Raw genomic sequence first — 17,009 nt, forward strand, 5'->3', positions numbered from 1 at the left:
TGCAACAATCATCACAGATGCTGCCCCTGTCCGGCCACCTGGTCATGCCTTTGGCGACTTCCTGAAAGGACGATACTCTCAAGAGGTGTCCTCAGCCTGATGGTGGTTAGGGGGCCCAGCCACATCTCATGCCCTGGAATACTGGTAACCAGTATTCGTAGGGGCCACCTTGGTGGTGTGGTTAAGAAGAATTAACAGGTCAGGTCAGAAATCATTCTCGGTGCTCCTTTTGGTCCAGCTACATCCTCCGTCTGCGGACCTGCTCCATGGTCCAGTTGCCCTTCAGAGGATGACCTTTCACTTGCCGGTTGGACTGCAGGCCGCCCTGGTGTGTTTGTGCGTTATGTAATGTCTGTGCTCCGGGAGAAATCTTATGGAAACAAATGGAGGAAGTTGGCTAGTCCAAGTGGAGACTGTAAATCCTGCCATGTCCAGATAGGGCATCCTTCCGTGTCCTTCAGTTTGTGCTCACGTTTTTGTTGTTATAGGCTCAGAAACTTCATGAACCAAAATACTCAGTCATTTCAGGTGCTGCCACCCCTTGGCAAAGACGGCACACCAAGCCCACTACTCTGTCTCACGTCCCCACCCTTCCTCTAGCAGGCCGTGGAGTCCTTCTCCAGTGGGAGGGAGAGAAATGTCACTTCCCAGCTAGAGAGTGGCCCTGACTCAGTTAGCATGTAGTGTAAGCGTTACCTCTGCATTCATGGGGACAACTAGATTGTAACTAGATTGTCTCAGACGTTGTTCCTAAAGACTATGCGTGGATTTCCCCCATTAATTCCAACTCAGGAATGTTTGGTACTTCATATTGTCCCTGGAGTGGATGGGCTTCCGTTTCATGAGACATGGTCTTCCCACTAAGACAGCTAAATTAGATTTTCAGATCAAAGCTACAAGAGCTCTTTTAAGTCAATGGTCCTTGTGCCTGATTCAGGGAAACCTCCTGTGCATGTAGATGAAGAACGGTGCCTCCCTTCTCCCCCGCTAGAGTAAAGCACCACATCCCCTTTGCTCTGACCAACATACCCAGAATATTCAGAGCTTTGTCCCAGCTTTGTTTTTTATAGGTTGGAGTGAGATGGACTATTGTTAACAGAAAGTTCAATCCCTGTGGCCACAGCAGATAGGAAGCTGTTTGTCTCAGGTACCAAGAAAGAGCTGCAAACACCATGTAGAAATAAGCAGCACCCCATCCCCACAGCTGTCGGGCATGTGGACACTCCAGCATTCTCATTCTGCTGTCCTTAGCGGGCTTTCCTCCTGGTCAGAATCCCATGGTCACGTGACAGCTCCTACACCCTCCTCTCCAGCATTGACAGAGAGAAGGGGAAGAACAGGAAAAAATCGAATGACTGACTCCTGCCTAGAAAGAAAGGTGTCTCCCACAGTCCTCTTCCTGTAGATTAGAACCTGCATCCCTCCGTATAAGGAAGTTGAAGTCATTGATTTTGACTTTGAGTTTCAGGAGAAGATTTAAAGGGAATGGGTCCATTCTCGTTGCTTTAGGATGATTACATCGAACCTGCCACATCCCTACACAGGGCTGATCCTGAGACCTGTAGTTCATGGAGCTAACCTCCTTCCTAAATGCCTTACTAAGCCAGTACACAACACTCCCCTTGACCACAGCTGATCCGTCCCAGTGTGATAGCCTCAGACTAAGGCCACCTGTTTGATCAGGCTAGCCCTCTTGATAACTTACCACAGTGCACCTGTTTGTAGCATAGCCCCTCAGTTCCCATGATTATGATAGTTTACATTGTGAAGAGAGTTTAAAATGTAATTTTTGCCCTTTGATTTCTATTAATTTTTTCTATTATTTATTTCTATTAATGTTCATAACTCCCCAGTCACTCTTCTCCTAAGGAGGAGGTTAGCATAGGAACCCTTCTACCCAAATGAGTCTTGTGAAACACCAGAAATTCTCTCCTGTAAACATGAGTGATGTGAACATATAGGATCTATTTACCTTTTTAAAGATGCTTGGGGTAACTAGAGTAGTACCTCAATGACAAGAGACCACGAAGAACAGTCAGTGTTGGTGATGGTAATGATTGGCAGTGGCCTTGTGTGTTCTGTTTTGGGAAACAGGGACTGTCAAGTAGTCAAGGCCAGTCCCAAACTCAGTCTTCTACCCCAGCCTCCTATATACTGGAATTGCAGTTGTATACCACTGCACTGGGCTGGAACGATCACATTGTGCACAAGAGTACATATGCCCACACACAGTAAATGTTCTACCTCCACAGTTCCCCTGCCCTGATTAAACTAGGCCCATTTTCAGTAATTCCTTTTGCTTCAGGACCAACCATCTTTATCCTCCAGAATGATTACAAAACCAAACAATTCCAGGACACGTTACTGTAAACCCTACTAGTGGCACCAGATCATACACCTCCAAAGAGCTGCACAGCTGATGTCCATCCCCACATTCTGCTCAGAAGGTTTTGGTATATCTCTTTAGAACCTTGCATTTTTAGTTTATTGTGGTCTTTCTTCCCTTGCCTCATCCCTGGGAGTTACAAGTTCAGGGCCAATGTCCACAGAAACACTTAGACCCCTCTTATCTGTGCTTCTTCACCCACGTGTGAACCTGCTTAGCTTATCCGGGTGCGTCGGCCATCATCCTTGGTCTCCATAGTGATGACAGATCAGGTACCAGTTTAGATAAAGAGGCAGGCTTTTCCTCTGCACCCCTCCAAAAGCACCTAGCCAAGAGCCATCTCCCTCAGCCCCTTCCCATTTATGTCACTTAACTCTTTTTTTATATACCTGCTGCAAGCAAAGCACTGGATAGAGTAATGGATGAGGCACAGCCCCTGCCCGAGAGTTACCAGTGGAGCGGAGAGGCAGTGGGGCCATGTGAGTATGTCCCAGTGTCTGCTGTAAGAAGAACAGGACGGGAGTGATACCTAGAGGACGTCAGACCGAGGTCAGTTACAGGACAGAGGTGACTGAGCCTGGTGTGTGGATGGCATCAGAACAGGCCACAGGAGTTACAGGACAGAGGTGACTGAGCCTGGCATTGTGGACGGCATCAGGACAGGTTACAGGAGTTACAGGACAGAGGTGACTGAGCCTGGTGTGTGGATGGCATCAGAACAGGCCACAGGAGTTACAGGACAGAGGTGACTGAGCCTGGTGTGTGGATGGCATCAGAACAGGCCACAGGAGTTACAGGACAGAGGTGACTGAGCCTGGCCATGTGGACAGCATCAGGACAGGCCACAGTTTGTACAGAATGCAGCCTTTGTTGCCCACTATGAGCACTTGGAAACCCAGCGACACTGTCCTGTGAGGTCAATGCCCTGTTGGTCCTGGGCCATCCACCCTCTCTCAGCTGCCCTGGACCCTTCAACCTTTCTCCTGGACACTGAAGGTCACTCCATGGTGACACTTGGAAGTCAGACATGTCAGAAGGTGGTCGTAGCAAAAAGAACAGAGCATTGAGCTCCTCGTGAACCTTTGTGCACCTGTATTTAGGCTTTAATGAAGCCTAAGTAAACCACTGTTTCCTGTGTCATCCTTCGTGTTTTCATTTCCTCGGTTCTTGTTCTAGACCTTTCCTTCTCAGCAGTGCCTGGAACTCGGAAATCTGCTGGGTTTCAGTCATTGCCAAGAGCAGTGTGTTTTCACTGAGGAAATGACACTTCGGTGTGGTACTATTGTTTCTGACCACTGTGTTGCATTGGGAGCCTTGCTGAGGAATGACAAGGATGGCTTACACAGAGCGGTTACCTGAGAAGAAAAGGGGGTCTTGTTTAAGAGAAAAGAAAGTTTACTTAGCTGGAAAATGACGAGGTAACAGTAAAAATTAAAATAGGTTGGAGTATATTCACTATGAAAATACTATTTTCAGAAATGTGAGCATCTCACATTGTTCAGATTTTTTCCTATTCAGGTCTGTATCCTTTTTGACGTTTTGGTCATCACCTCTTTCTTGTTGGTTTCTAGAGAGTTTAAAATGTATCCAAATGCCAGTACTTTTGCCATATGGTGCATATCTGTCTCCGTTCTTAGGCACTCTCTTAATTCCCAGAAGAGCCAGCTTCTCGCCTATTCTGAAGACCTGTGTGTCCACATTCCAGCTCTCCTGTGGCATGTGGCCATTGCTGAGTGTAGCATGGCCAAGCTAGCCACAGCTGAGAGTCTGACTTCTTGACATGGGGTTCCAAAGGCCACCCTGAGTCCTCTAGGTCCTGTGTTGTTCACTAAGAGTTTGTCCCCTGCTCTGGCAGAAACAGTATCCAGTTCAAGGATTGTTCCTGCAATCCCTTCTGAAGTTTCATTCCCTGGATTCTGACTGTCTGTCTCATGACTCTGCTGGTCAGTACTCAGCTAGAACTCAAGGATGACCCTTTGTCGATCTCTGGAGATTTCAGTCACTGGAGCACTCTCCTCTCCACTGCTCTGCTCTACCAAAGCCACTGCGTTCACCTTCCCAGAGGCCCTGTCTCCTTGATGCAGAATGCATTTAGAGTTGTGTCAATCTGATATGGAGGATGATAGACATGCAGACAGCTGCCTTTGAGAGGAGAGGGGATTGCTTACAGCTCCCAGTGGTGGGACATGCCACACCAGACAGGTCCACACAAGAGAGCACCCTTTTAGGTCAGGAGGCAGAAGGGACAGATGACTCAGAGCCTGTGTTGTGGATTCCATGGAAGGATGGAATGAGGTGGGCTGTGCACCTGACTGGAGAGATCCAGGATTGCCTGTAATAACATCTGAAGTCTCTGGGTAGTCTCTTGCCTAGCACCTAGTAGCCCTGGGGTGATTTCAAGAGGAGGAAGGGGGTGATGCTGGGATGCTGTGTTGGAGTTTCCAGAGAGTTAATACCTGGGGTTTGAGACTTTGATGGGGTGGCTTGCAGAAGAATGGCATGTGGTTCACTGAAGAATCTGTCCCTTACCTACAGAGTATGGATTTCTGGGAATAGGAGCTTTGAGTCCATATCCTCCTCTTGATAACACTCCAGCCTGGGAGTACAGTAGAAAGACCACCTGGAAATGTTGGGTGCTTACTGATGAAGCTCTCATGAGGGTGTAAGAGGGCCTAACCACTACATGGCAGCCAAGGAGGGGCCTCCCAAGGTCTCACAAGTGTGGCTTGAATTCTACTTCTCTGTAGCACCAAATTGTGACTCGGTGCCTTGTAGTTGGTATTTTGATAAAATCTTGTAGCCAAGAAGTATCTAAACTTTAGCCAGTGTTAGTCAAAATGATTTCTGAATTTAATCTGTCAATGTAGCCACAAAGTCTTCCTTGTGAAATCTGAGGGGTGTCATGTTTCTAGATGTTTCCAGAGACAGAAAGTGTAATCTCTTTTTTTTTTTTTTTAATTTTGCAATACAATTCAGTTCTATATATCAGCCATGGATTCCCTTGTTCTCCCCCCCCCATCCCCCTCACCTCCCCCCCAGCCCGCCTCCCATTCCCATCTCCTCCAGGGCAAAGCCTTCCCCGCGGACTGAGATCAACCTGGTAGACTCAGTCCAGGTAGGTCCAGTCCCCTCCTCCCAGGCTGAGCCAAGCGGTCCTGCATAGGCCCCAGGTTTCAAACAGCCAACTCATGCAATGAGCAGAGCTCCCATCTGGACAAGAGAGAGAGACTTCCTGAATCTGTCAGCTCTGTCTGAACCAAGTGTGTGGATAAGGCCAAGAACGAACCACAAGGAGATGGGTAGACGTCAAGGCAGAAACACATACAACAAAATGAATAGCAATACAGCATCACCAGGCCCTAGCCCTCCTCCGACACCTAGACCTGAACATCAGAAATTGATGGAAGAAGCAGAAGAAAACAGCCTTATGAATGACATCATGAAGAAGCTAGAGGCTTGTGTAGAGGAAAAGACAAAAAAATGGGAAGAACGCTGTAAACAACTAGAGGAAAGGGCAAACAAATTAGAAGAAATCAATAAAGTCCTGGAAGAAAACAATAAAGTACTGAAAGAAAATCAAGAAAAATCAATGAAACAAATGAAGGAAACAGTCCAAGACCTGAAAAGGGAAATAGGAAAAATGAAGAAGACACAAACAGAGGGAATGCTGAAAATAGAAAATCTGAGTAAACGATTGGGAACTTCAGATGCAAGTATAATCAACAGAATGCAAGAGATGGAAGAGAGGATCTCTAGCGTTGAAGATACAGTAGAAGAAATAGATTCATCAGTCAAAGAAAACACTAAAGCCAACAAAGTCATGAACCAAAATGTCCAAGAAATTTGGGACACCATGAAAAGACCAAACCTACGAATAATAGGGGTAGAAGAAGGAGAAGAATACCAACTCAAGGGCACAGAAAATATATTCAACAAGATCATAGAAGAAAACTTTCCCAACTTAAAGAAAGTGTAATCTCTTAATGAAGACTTCTGAGTTGTAAAAGTGGCAGCCAAAGTGTTTCAATTGTTTGCTTCCAAACCCCTCCATTGGGAAAATCTCAAGTGGATTTTCATTTCCAATGGCAATAACTTCACATAGCTCCTCCACTTCTGAGATGAATAAGAAGGACTTCATTTGCCCTCTTGACTAAAACAACTGAAAAGACAAACAGAATGTGAAAGCCAAAGTTGTTAAGAAACTGGATGCTGGACAGCGAAAAGCAGAGGTTCTGAGAAAAGAGAAACCAGTGAAGTGAATTTTACAGTTCTCTGCTTTTATTGTTTGATGTTCCCAGGCTGTCATGAGGGGGGAAGAATACAGGAGGAGCTCTTCTCACTTGCCCGAAGGGTGTTGGTCATGCTCTTGTGACCTATGATGCATTGGCATTGTGGGGCCTTGCTGGCCAGGGTAGGCTGCCCCTCCCAGGGTCAGCTAAACCTTGGAAACATAGTCCTCTGTAAACACACCTTGCCTTTGCAAGCCTGCCAGAGAATTCATGTACGTCTTTTAGACCCACAATTCCTGACATCACATAGCACTTGGCCTCTAGAGGAAGGAAGCATGAATTTGCTGAAATTAATTTGATATTTGTGTTCTTCTGTATATTCTAAGTGTTTAACTGTTTGTTTCTTTGTTTTTTAATGAAGCTAATGCTGCCTACCTCGGGAGCCAGGAAATGATACAAGTGCGGAAGAGAGATGATGAAATCATAAAGGAACACTTACCTAAGGTAACCACTCTGAGGCTGCAGGCATGTTAGTTGATGGGTAGAAACACTGACTGAGGACACGAAGCTGGAATTGACTAAGAACTGAAGACGTTGAGCCTTTGTGGATTCAGACGAGGTTCTGTTACCCTTGAAAGTTACATGGAATAGGTAAAGATGATTATAGCTACAGAAGTTTATTTTGCCACTTGTTAAATTGATTTTAAAAAAATCAATGCTTTTTTATTTTAACAATGTATTAAGCTGAGAAGTCTCAATAGCACCTGTAGAATAATTGAGTTCTATTGAGGTGTAAGAATTTAAACAGTGGAGAGGAGCTAACATTGCATGTGACCTAATGAACAGGAAGCCTAGCTTTCTCATTCTCCAACACATAGGGCTTCCTGTTCTTACATAAAAGCAGCTTTCTGAGCTATCAGGACATGTGTGATACCTGAAAATGCTAGACTCACACACAAAAACATTTGGAAGTGCCAATATCCAAAGCTCTAAAGCTACCATGGTTTAGAATATGCCCAAAGGTCCTAATACATAGATAACCGTGGCAGTTCTGGGACATCATCTGTCTGTGTCATCCTGCAGAGGGTAGATCTGTGCTGGTGTTTGTTTCTTTGTTTTAGATATTTATTTATTTTATGTGCATTGGTGTTTTGCCTGTACATATGTCTGTAGAGAGTGTTGCAGATTCCCTGGAAGTGGAGTTACAGACAGTTGTGAGCTGCTGTGTGTGTGCTGGCAATTGAACCTGTGACCTCTGGAAGTGCAGCCAGTGTTCTTAACTTTTGATCCAACTCTCAAGCCCCATTCTGCACTGTTTTTGTTCAGTTGCTTCAGTTCCATCAAACCTAGGCCCTTGCACATGCTGAAGGCATATGACCTGCGCTGAACTTCTCCACAGCCCAGAGCTGCACTGTTAACCTCCCACACCCAGAAGTGCTTTGTGTGGTCAGTTTGCATTGAGGTGTTTCATAAGTTAAGTGCACATTGACTTTCAGGACATTAGTACCTGGTGCTCAGGATGCAGATCAGTGGTAAAGAGTTTGCCTGGTATTGTCCAGGACTGAATTCAACCTCAGCACAGGCAGAGAAACATTAGTAGCTTAGGAGGAAAATATGTCATTAATATATTGATTACATGTTGAAATAGTTTATATGTATTATAGTAAATATGTTTAATGTACATTTACAGTAATTTTACTCAATCCTTCCTACTCTCTTTAACACTGTTACTAGAAGTTTCTTGAAGTACATCTGTGCCTTGCTGTATGCTTCTGGAAATGACACTGACCTAGAACTTTACAGCTGGTGTAGAACACTGACATCTGCTGGGGACAGTAGAATGATCCCTGATGGATGATGCACTGTGATAGGACCTGCATGCCAAATCCTAGGTAGCACACTCCAGTGAGGATCTCTTCTTAACTGTGAGACATTAGACTGAAGCCTGTCCACAATGGTGATTCATAGTTCTCCAACACCCAACACAGTTTTCTGAAAGCAAGCATTATATCTGTTGCTTAGAAAAGATTTCATTGTGTTAAAAATATTCACTTCAGCAGGACCTGGGAAAATGCTAGTATCTGTTGGTTTATATCGTCATATTTACGTCATCATATGATCATCATATTGGTGGTCTTCATATTTCCTAAGCAGCAGTTGTCTAGAGATAGAAATGGTGACTCAAGAGGAAGCTGTTCTTGGCTGACAGGATAAGGTTGGACAAGGAGGACCTACTTACTCTCCAGGGCTCTGAAATATTTCCAGCTTTGAGGGAATGAAATTGCCAGAAAACAGCATTTTTATTTTGTAGTTAAATTATAAACGAGTCTGTTTCCAGAATGCATTTAAGTTCTCCAGGTTGGAAGTTTGTAAAAACAATTCACCTCCTGTTTTATAGCAAGATTGGCAGATACTTGCTTCCAAACTTCACACTTGGGAAGTGAGTGGGCTGTCACGTTAGAGGCTGTCCTGCCACCTGGGGAAGTCAGCTGCTGTAAAATACAGGATCCTGTTCAGGATTCTGTGTGCACGCTGTGCTTAGAAAGAGGTCAAAGAGGGGCTAACTTATCCTGTGCTAAGTTAAACCCATATGTATGTGTAATCATTCCCAGGTAGAGGTCTGCTCATGGTGATTGGCAGGGCTGGATGTTTCCTGACACTTTCTTTGGATAAACCTGGGAGCATGCTGGTGGTCAACATTTCAAGGTTGATGTTAACACCGGCTCAGGAAGAAGCTCTCAGGTTCCAGGGAATAGGTGTGTTTCTAAGACAACAACATTAAGTGCATGGTAGAATTGAAGGCTAGTCCTGTGTCTCTGGTCCGGCTGGTGTGCAGCTCCAAAACTGTCTCAGTGCAACTCCCTTACTGTGAGTTCATGAAATGCCTTCACCAGCCAAAGAGCAGCTCTCCACTCAGCTAGGGTGGTCCCTGTCCACAGCATTCCTGAGCAAATACAGAGAGACAGGAAGTGGATGGCAACTTCCTGTTAGGAAATGAAACACAGGAGGAAACATGGTGCAACTTAATTTTGATAAAGGTGACTTAACATAGTATGTCCCATCAGCTTAGGAAAATAAGGGGAGTTAACTGGACACACAGTTCTAGGAAGGTGGGCATTGTCTCCCCGATTCCAGAGATCGTTTCTTCCAGTGGCTCTCAACCTTCCTAACGCTGTGACCCTTTAGTGCAGTTCCTCATGTTGTGGGGACTCCAACCACAAAATTCTTTTCATTGCTACTTCATACCTGTAATTTTGCCACTGTTATGATTTGCTATATAAATATCTGTGTTTTCTGATGGTCTTAGGTGACCTCTGTGAAAGGGTCTTTTGACTACAAGGTGTCACAACCCCCAGGTTGAGAACTGCTGTTTTAGTCAAAGCCAAAAGCCAGTTCCTGAGACTGCACACGGCTCTGCCTTGGATGCTGTGTTCAAGGATGCCCTCTCCCATTTCAATTTCCACCAAGGCAGAGGTACTCAGAACCTGTGTGCCTATTCCCACTGCCCAGCGTGAAGTTTCTGAACCATTGTTGATGCAAACTTTTTACTATTCAACTCAAAACCATTACATAAAGAGTATTTTTGTACCATCTAGCCAAGAATCCATGCGAAAACTAATCTAAAAACTGTGTCTACCACATCATGCCGAAAGCTTCCTGGACCCTTCTTCTACCTTGATCGGCTGGCTTTGGCTTTAAAGTCAAAATTAGATTTCCTTCTGTTGATTTCCATTGCTCACACAAAGAGAGGTTTGAATATATTTAGGGAAACTGACCAATTGAACTCTGAAAAGTCTAGGCCAGCTGTCTTCCTTGCAAGAGCAGCAGAATGTATTCCCAGTCCTGGACAGCTGTGTTGGTTTACAGTCTCCGACAGTAAATAGTTGCTTCCCTTTCCAGGTGAAAATACAGCATCATAGTTGCTTCCAACTGAGTGTAGCACGATGGTGACATCAGAGGCTACACTGTCTCTTCACCAGGCTAACTCCCACCTTTCCTTCAACTCGGCTCTCACTGTCATCTCCAGGAAGTTTCCCCAGTTGCAGCAATCCGTGGCTCCCATGGCTCCCTGTTCAGAGTTAGAATATCACATTTGTTACACATGGTGTGAATGCACAGCCTTCCTCTCGCCCCACCCACGGAAGGAGCGGTTATTTTCATCTGAGGGTCCCGCACAATTCAGAGTCTCTGGTGAACCATCAGTGAATGGGTGCTAGCTGGGTGAGTGGAAAGACAGATCAGTCAGGAAGCTTTTATAGGATATGGATTATATTGAAATACAGTCAACAACATACTCTAAAATTAATTTGTGATACAGTACCTTGGGCACCTTTATTAACACATTGAAGAGGAAGAAGTAATAACAGGTGCTGGAGAGATGCTCAGTGGTTAGCAGTGAGCACTGTTCTTGCAGAGGACCCAGGTTCAGTTCATGCATCCACATCAGGCAACCCACAACCGCTGTATCTCCAGGTCCAGTGGGATCTGCTACCTCAAGCCTCTGTGCAATTCCACTTATGTGTATAGACATGCAGAGAGACATATGTACACACATATAATTAAAAATTAAATATAATTGACAAGTTTATACTCCCAAACACTGGATCTGTGTGGGCCTGTAGACTCCAAGTTAAAAGCCCCACATTTTGGAAAATAGCTGGGTACATGATGTGCGGTCTCGGGCACTGATCAAGTCATGAACAAGGGACAGCATCAGGAGCAGCCGTTCTCAACCTGTGGGTCACAACACATCTGGGGCGGGAACCACCCTTTCACAGGGTAGCCTAAGACCATTCGAAAACACAGACATTTACATTAAGAATCTTAAAAGTAGCAAAGTTATATGGTAGCAATGAAAGCAATTTTATGGTTGGCATCATCACAACATGAGGGACTGTATTAAAGGTCACTGCATAAGGGAGGCTGAGAACCACTGAACTAGAGGATATTATGAATATTTGACTACACGATATAGCCACTGACCAATCAGAACCAGCTGACAACAGCCCGTTCAGATATTCCTGTATGTATCAGTTATCCTAACAAATGTGGTGAGATTACCCCACTTGAGTGATAATTTCAGGGAAGTGTTGGGAGAAGATTGGGAAACAGTTACATTTTAGGCGGCATGTCTGTTTGCAGGCTTTAGAATAATGAATGCAGTGGGGTTGGGGATGAAATGATTCAGGATGAAGACTCAAAGGCCCTTAGTGCAGGTGGAGTGTTAGCAGATGGGGTGAAGGAATCTGAGACTGTTGCCCTAGGTCCAGATTTGGTGGTGAGGGCAGATGCAATGTAGTCCCAGGTTGTGGGAGGTGGTTGGTACTTGTGTATGAGACACCTGTGGGATATCCAAGCAAATACATGCCCAGATGTATGCTGTGGAACTTTAAAAGAGGAGTCTGGGCTCAGTTTTGGTTTTGGCGTGGTAGGCCTAGAGTTGAAACTGTGAGCATGCATGGTGGCCACCTAGAGAAGTCTGTAATAAAGAAGCCGTCTGAAGTTTGAGGCTTGGCCATTTCAAGTTAAAGGTTGGGGATAGAGGAGCCGTTGAATATAACGGGAATAGAGGCAGGGAGGGGCATTAGGTGAGCTCTGGACTAGAGGAAGCCAAGGGAAGAAAGTCAACTGTACATGTGGCCACTCCAGATTTGTATGGGCGCCTGCGGGGTCTGCTGTGCTTTATCAGGTACCTGGTGTATCTGAAGTAATGAGAAGGTCCGTGTTCCCTTATTCTGTCCTTGTTCTAAACCATCAGGATATACATGTCTCCTTCATAGACAAGTGAATGAGTGTTTGGTATTAAACTTGACATTTTCATTGAAAACTCACTTAGGAGGGAAATTCTAAACTGCCGTGACCATCTCTGGCCCAGGCTTTTGGAAACAGCTGTTATGTGCTGCTTCTGGATAGAATCTGAATATCACTCTGGGTCCACAGGGGTCTGCAGTTGTTCACAAACAGAGCACGTGGGCTGCAGCTGCACCTTTGGAAGAAGGTGGGCAGCTGTGGCAGGGCAAGGTGGTGTTGCCTCTGCCTTAGGCCAGGGCTACCATGGGGCTTAAAAAGGGGGCGGAGTGCTCTCAGGGAAGGAACTTTCTACCCTAGCTCTGTCCGCATCTTCTGCTTAGTCTGCCTCAGCCAGAGGTGTGCGCTGCCTGTGGGAACAGACCTGTCCCTACCCAAGGGCTGTGTGAAAACGGTTAGTGTGTGCCCACCACCCCTCCAGTGACTGGGTCAGCTTAACTGTCCCCTCACCTCCCCTCTGCTCTCGCGTGTCCACTCCAGCCTCAGTACACATGACCTTGTCAGACCTTCTCTCAGTGGGCTAGAGGAGTCCGCTCAAGAGTCTCCAGGTGGGTGTCTTCCCCTCACACGCCCTTCATGCATCCCGTGGTTTCTAAGGGCTCTGGAAGGGACCTGAGGACCAGTGGGTGGAGTCGGGCACAGGTTCTCCCTTCATGCATCCCGTGGTCTTTAAGGGCTCTGGAAGGGATCTGAGGACCAGTGGGTGGAGTCGGGCACAGGTGCTCCCTCCAAGCACTGCAGTCCACAGGGGTCAGGTGACACTGGGAGGGGACAATAAAACACTGTTTCTTGTCTTTCAGCTGACATTTTACTATGGTAAGACAGATGGCTGGTGTCCAGTAAAGTACTATGAAGACATGAAGAAAGATTTTCCAGAAGGCGATATCCGACTCTGTGAGAAAGGAATATCCCATGCCTTTGTCCTTGGTTTCAGCCAGGAGGTGGCTGCCATCGTTGCTGACTGGATGAATCATAAACTGCCCAAAATATAAAAACTGGCCCTGGGAAGACGCACCTACAGCTGATAACGTGGGAGCTGTAGGTGTGTTCTGCTTACGGGTGAATGTTTAATCTTAATGCTTGAATAGGAAACAAGAAACCCTGTTGGCTTACAGACCACCATCTCCCTGTGCCAAGACTAAAGTGAACACAGTTGATGACTCATTCCACATGTTCCCTGACTCAGGACCTCCACAGTGATCTCCACAAAGATTCCTCTTTTTACAAGAAGCCCGACAGAGCTGTACAGTGCAGTTTGCCCAACAGGATCCCGACAAGCCCAAGACAATGTACATGTAGGTGATTCCAAGTGAATCCTTACTTTAGAATCGATTGTCCTGGATGAAATGATGAAACACTGACTAGAAAATGAAAACCCACCCGTGAGTGTGAAGTGTGCAGTCAGGTGTGTAAAATGTGTAAGCCTGAGAAGAGCACCCCTACCCTTCCAGCTGCAGGGAGGAATGAGCAGGGACGCTGGCAGTGAGCTTGGTTTCCCTTAGGGACGGGTCTTGGCTGAGGTCATCAGCATGTCTTCCTGCTCCTGCTGCAGTAAACCGAGAATCAAGGTTGCCTGGCATTCGTCAACTAACTAGACAGAGCTGCTGAAGGATCCTGACTCTGACCTGCCACAGGATGGCCAGATGGCCAGCAGGCTCCACCTGAGCCCTAAAGTGCCAGGTCCCTGCAGGCTCCTCCTGAGCAAGAGGGAGGGATGGACTGTCCATATCAGGTGTGTATGGCCGTGGAGTGGCTCATCGCTGTGATTCCTCCAGTGAAGCTCCATGGACAGGAAGCTGTGAACTGATGCCTTTCATGATGCCGTTCGTTCCCCTATGATTCTTCCCTTCTGAAAGTCTAGAACATACTTTTTGGAAAGATGTTTTAAATGGTTGAGTAAAACATTAGTATAAATGTATTCCCCAGTTGCCTAAGCTTTATTAATTGGAAAGAAAATTTTTTGCACATGAACAGAAGTAATCCATTGAATTTTGTGTTACTTCACCTCTGAAAGCATATTCTTGACTGAGAAGTGGCGGACCTGCTGGGCTGCCTTCCCTTAATTGACTCAGTCCTAAGATCCCAGAGTCCAGTAAGCCCCACTGTCTGTAGTGACAGCTGACGCCCGTTGGAAACATTCCATTTCCTCCTAGAGGAAAGCCCCCATAGCTGTGTCATTCCTCAGGGGCAGTGAGATGGTCCTTCCTCTCACAAACCTAAGATGCTGATGGAAGATTTGGTTGTGATGTGCCACCCGCTCAGTGGTGAGTGAAGAAAGTTCTCGGCCTCTGCATGGCTTCTGCCTCTGAGCTCTAACTTCTCAGAGGGGAGAAGCCAAACTCCAGACAAGGAGGCCTCTTAGACCATGGAGAAGACCGTTAGCCACACAGTAAGGGTTGGTGCTACACACAGTTCTCATTGGCATCTGCACACTGAGGCCTTCTGGAGAGCCGACTGGGAAGCCAGGATTCATGCTCTGAGTACCTTGCTCAGAGGACAGGTCCAGTCAGTGGAAAATCAGTGCACAGAAACAAGTGCTGGTAAATCAGACCTGCCGGAACAAAACAGCATTCATTGATGGCTTCCAGAAATCACTCTGTGTTTTCCAAACTCTACTTAAAAGACCCTGGTGCCTCATTCCTGTTCCCCATCTAATCACCTAATGATATTTATAATAAATGTTTTACCTGCGGTTCCTACTGTGTCTGTTCTGATGTCTGTGTGCTGTGGGCCACGATACAATGTGAGCAGTTGGCCTAAGCTAGACTCACTATTAAGGGGAAACAGTACTTTGTCATTGCACTTTTGATAGAGGGAAGGATCTGCTTTCAGGAGACTGAATCTTTAATAATTACAGAGGGACTGGAAAGATGGCTCAGTGGTTAAGAGCACTAGCTGCTCCTCCAGAGGACCAGGGACCCACAGCCCAATTCCCACCATCCACATGTCAGCTCATGACAGTCTGTCATGAAGAGGATCTGACACCCTCTTCTGGCCTCCCTGGGCACCAGTTGTGTACTTTGAGACCATCTTGAACTACATGGCAAGACCTTGTCTCCAACATAGAAGGAGATGGAAGATGAGGAGAGCACTGGGGATGAAAATTGGTAACTAGTAGGTGAGATCTGTTTCCCAGTGGTTCTGCCTGTGTATTGCTGTTAGCCACGTGATGGCCACTGTGGTCTTCCTAGTGCTTCTTATAAAGCTGTCTGATGCTGTGTGAAAAGCATTACTTGGACCCTTGATCCAGGCCCATGGTGACCCCTTGAGCCATGAAAGAAGCTCCAGAGGCAGCTCTAGTTGGCTCATGTCTGAGACCCGTTCCCTATTTGCTACACTCAACCACTGAAGCCTTGGACAGCCGGGCATGTCCTCTATTTTGATTTCCCTCATACTTATATTAAAGCTGTAACAATTCTGACTAAAGGAGTATGACATACTAACACGACCCCTGACTCTGGATTGAATGTTTTTATTATAAAACAAATGTGGGGGACAGTTTCGATGGTGTTAAACATGGTAGTGTTCTTTCTTTTTTTCTGACTTCAGTAATTATACTAACTATAGGAGAATGCCTGTGTTATACTGTTAAATATTGTTACATATTATGTTAGAGTTTCTAATGCTATGAAGAGACAACAAGACCATGGCAATTCTTTCATAGAAAACATTTAATTGCGGTGACTCACTAGCAGTCCAGAGATTCAGTTCATTACCATCGTAGTGGGATGTGGCAGTGTGCAGGTAGACATGGTGCTGGAGAAGCAGCTGAGAGTCCTACATCTTTCGTGCAACCCAAAGTTGGTCTGAGACACTGGGTATTATCTTGAGCATGTATGAGACCCCAAAGCCACACACCCCCAGTGACACATTTCCTCCAACAAGACCACACCTATTCCAACAAGGCCACACTTCCTAATAGTGGTACTCCCTTTGGGGCCCATTTTCTTTCAAACCACCACATTCAACTCCCTGGCCTCCAAAGGCTTGTTGCCATATCATAATGCAAAAATGCTTTCAGTCCTACTTCAAAAGTCCCTATAGTCTATAACAATCTCAAAATTATTATTTAAAAGTTTAAAGTTCAAAGTCTCTTCTGAGATTCATGTAATCTCTTAACTGTAATGTCTTATAAAATAAAAAATGCAGATCATTTACTTCCAACCTACAATGGCACAGGATATACACTACCATTCCAAAACAGGGAAGGGAGCATAGTGAGGAAATGCTGGACCAAAGCAAGACTGAAAACCAGCTGGGCAAACTCCAAACTCTGCATCTTCGTGTCTGACATCAAACGTTCTTCAGATCTCCAACTCCTTTCAGCTCTGTTGACTGCAACACACTTCTCTCTCTTGGGTTGGTTCCTCCCCGTTAGCAGCCCTCCTTGGCAAGTATCCCATGACTCTGGCATCTCCTACATCTTGGGGTCTCCAAGGAAATCCAAGCATCAACTTCACAGCTTCACACAGTGGCCTCTCTAAGCCACATCCTGACACATGCCTGGCCTCAGCAACTTTTATTAGTCTCTGGGGAAGCTCTACAATGCCTTTCTTCTGTCCTTGACTCTAAAGGCAGAATCACAT

General features: G+C 45.8%; 1 protein-coding gene across 4 annotated transcripts in view; it reads left to right on the forward strand.

Annotated features, from left to right (window-relative positions):
* The window catches only part of Ldah (lipid droplet associated hydrolase), a 61,645-nt gene extending 46,526 nt beyond the window's left edge, over positions 1 to 15,119 (forward strand). For 3 of the 4 annotated variants that reach the window (XM_052745957.1, XM_052745955.1, XM_052745956.1), the window contains 2 exons: positions 7,037 to 7,119; positions 13,224 to 15,119. In XM_052745957.1, coding sequence (XP_052601917.1) covers positions 7,037 to 7,119; positions 13,224 to 13,415 — 275 coding nt within the window. In that variant the 3' untranslated portion in view covers positions 13,416 to 15,119. The remainder of the gene's footprint in view (positions 1 to 7,036; positions 7,120 to 13,223) is intronic. The other variant, XR_008220135.1, reaches the window with a different exon arrangement.
* The last annotated feature ends 1,890 nt before the right edge of the window (positions 15,120 to 17,009 follow it).

The sequence above is a fragment of the Peromyscus californicus genome, unplaced genomic scaffold, assembly GCF_007827085.1.
Source record: "Peromyscus californicus insignis strain IS unplaced genomic scaffold, ASM782708v3 Scaffold_1__1_contigs__length_55948999, whole genome shotgun sequence".
Taxonomy (NCBI): Eukaryota; Metazoa; Chordata; class Mammalia; order Rodentia; family Cricetidae; genus Peromyscus; species Peromyscus californicus.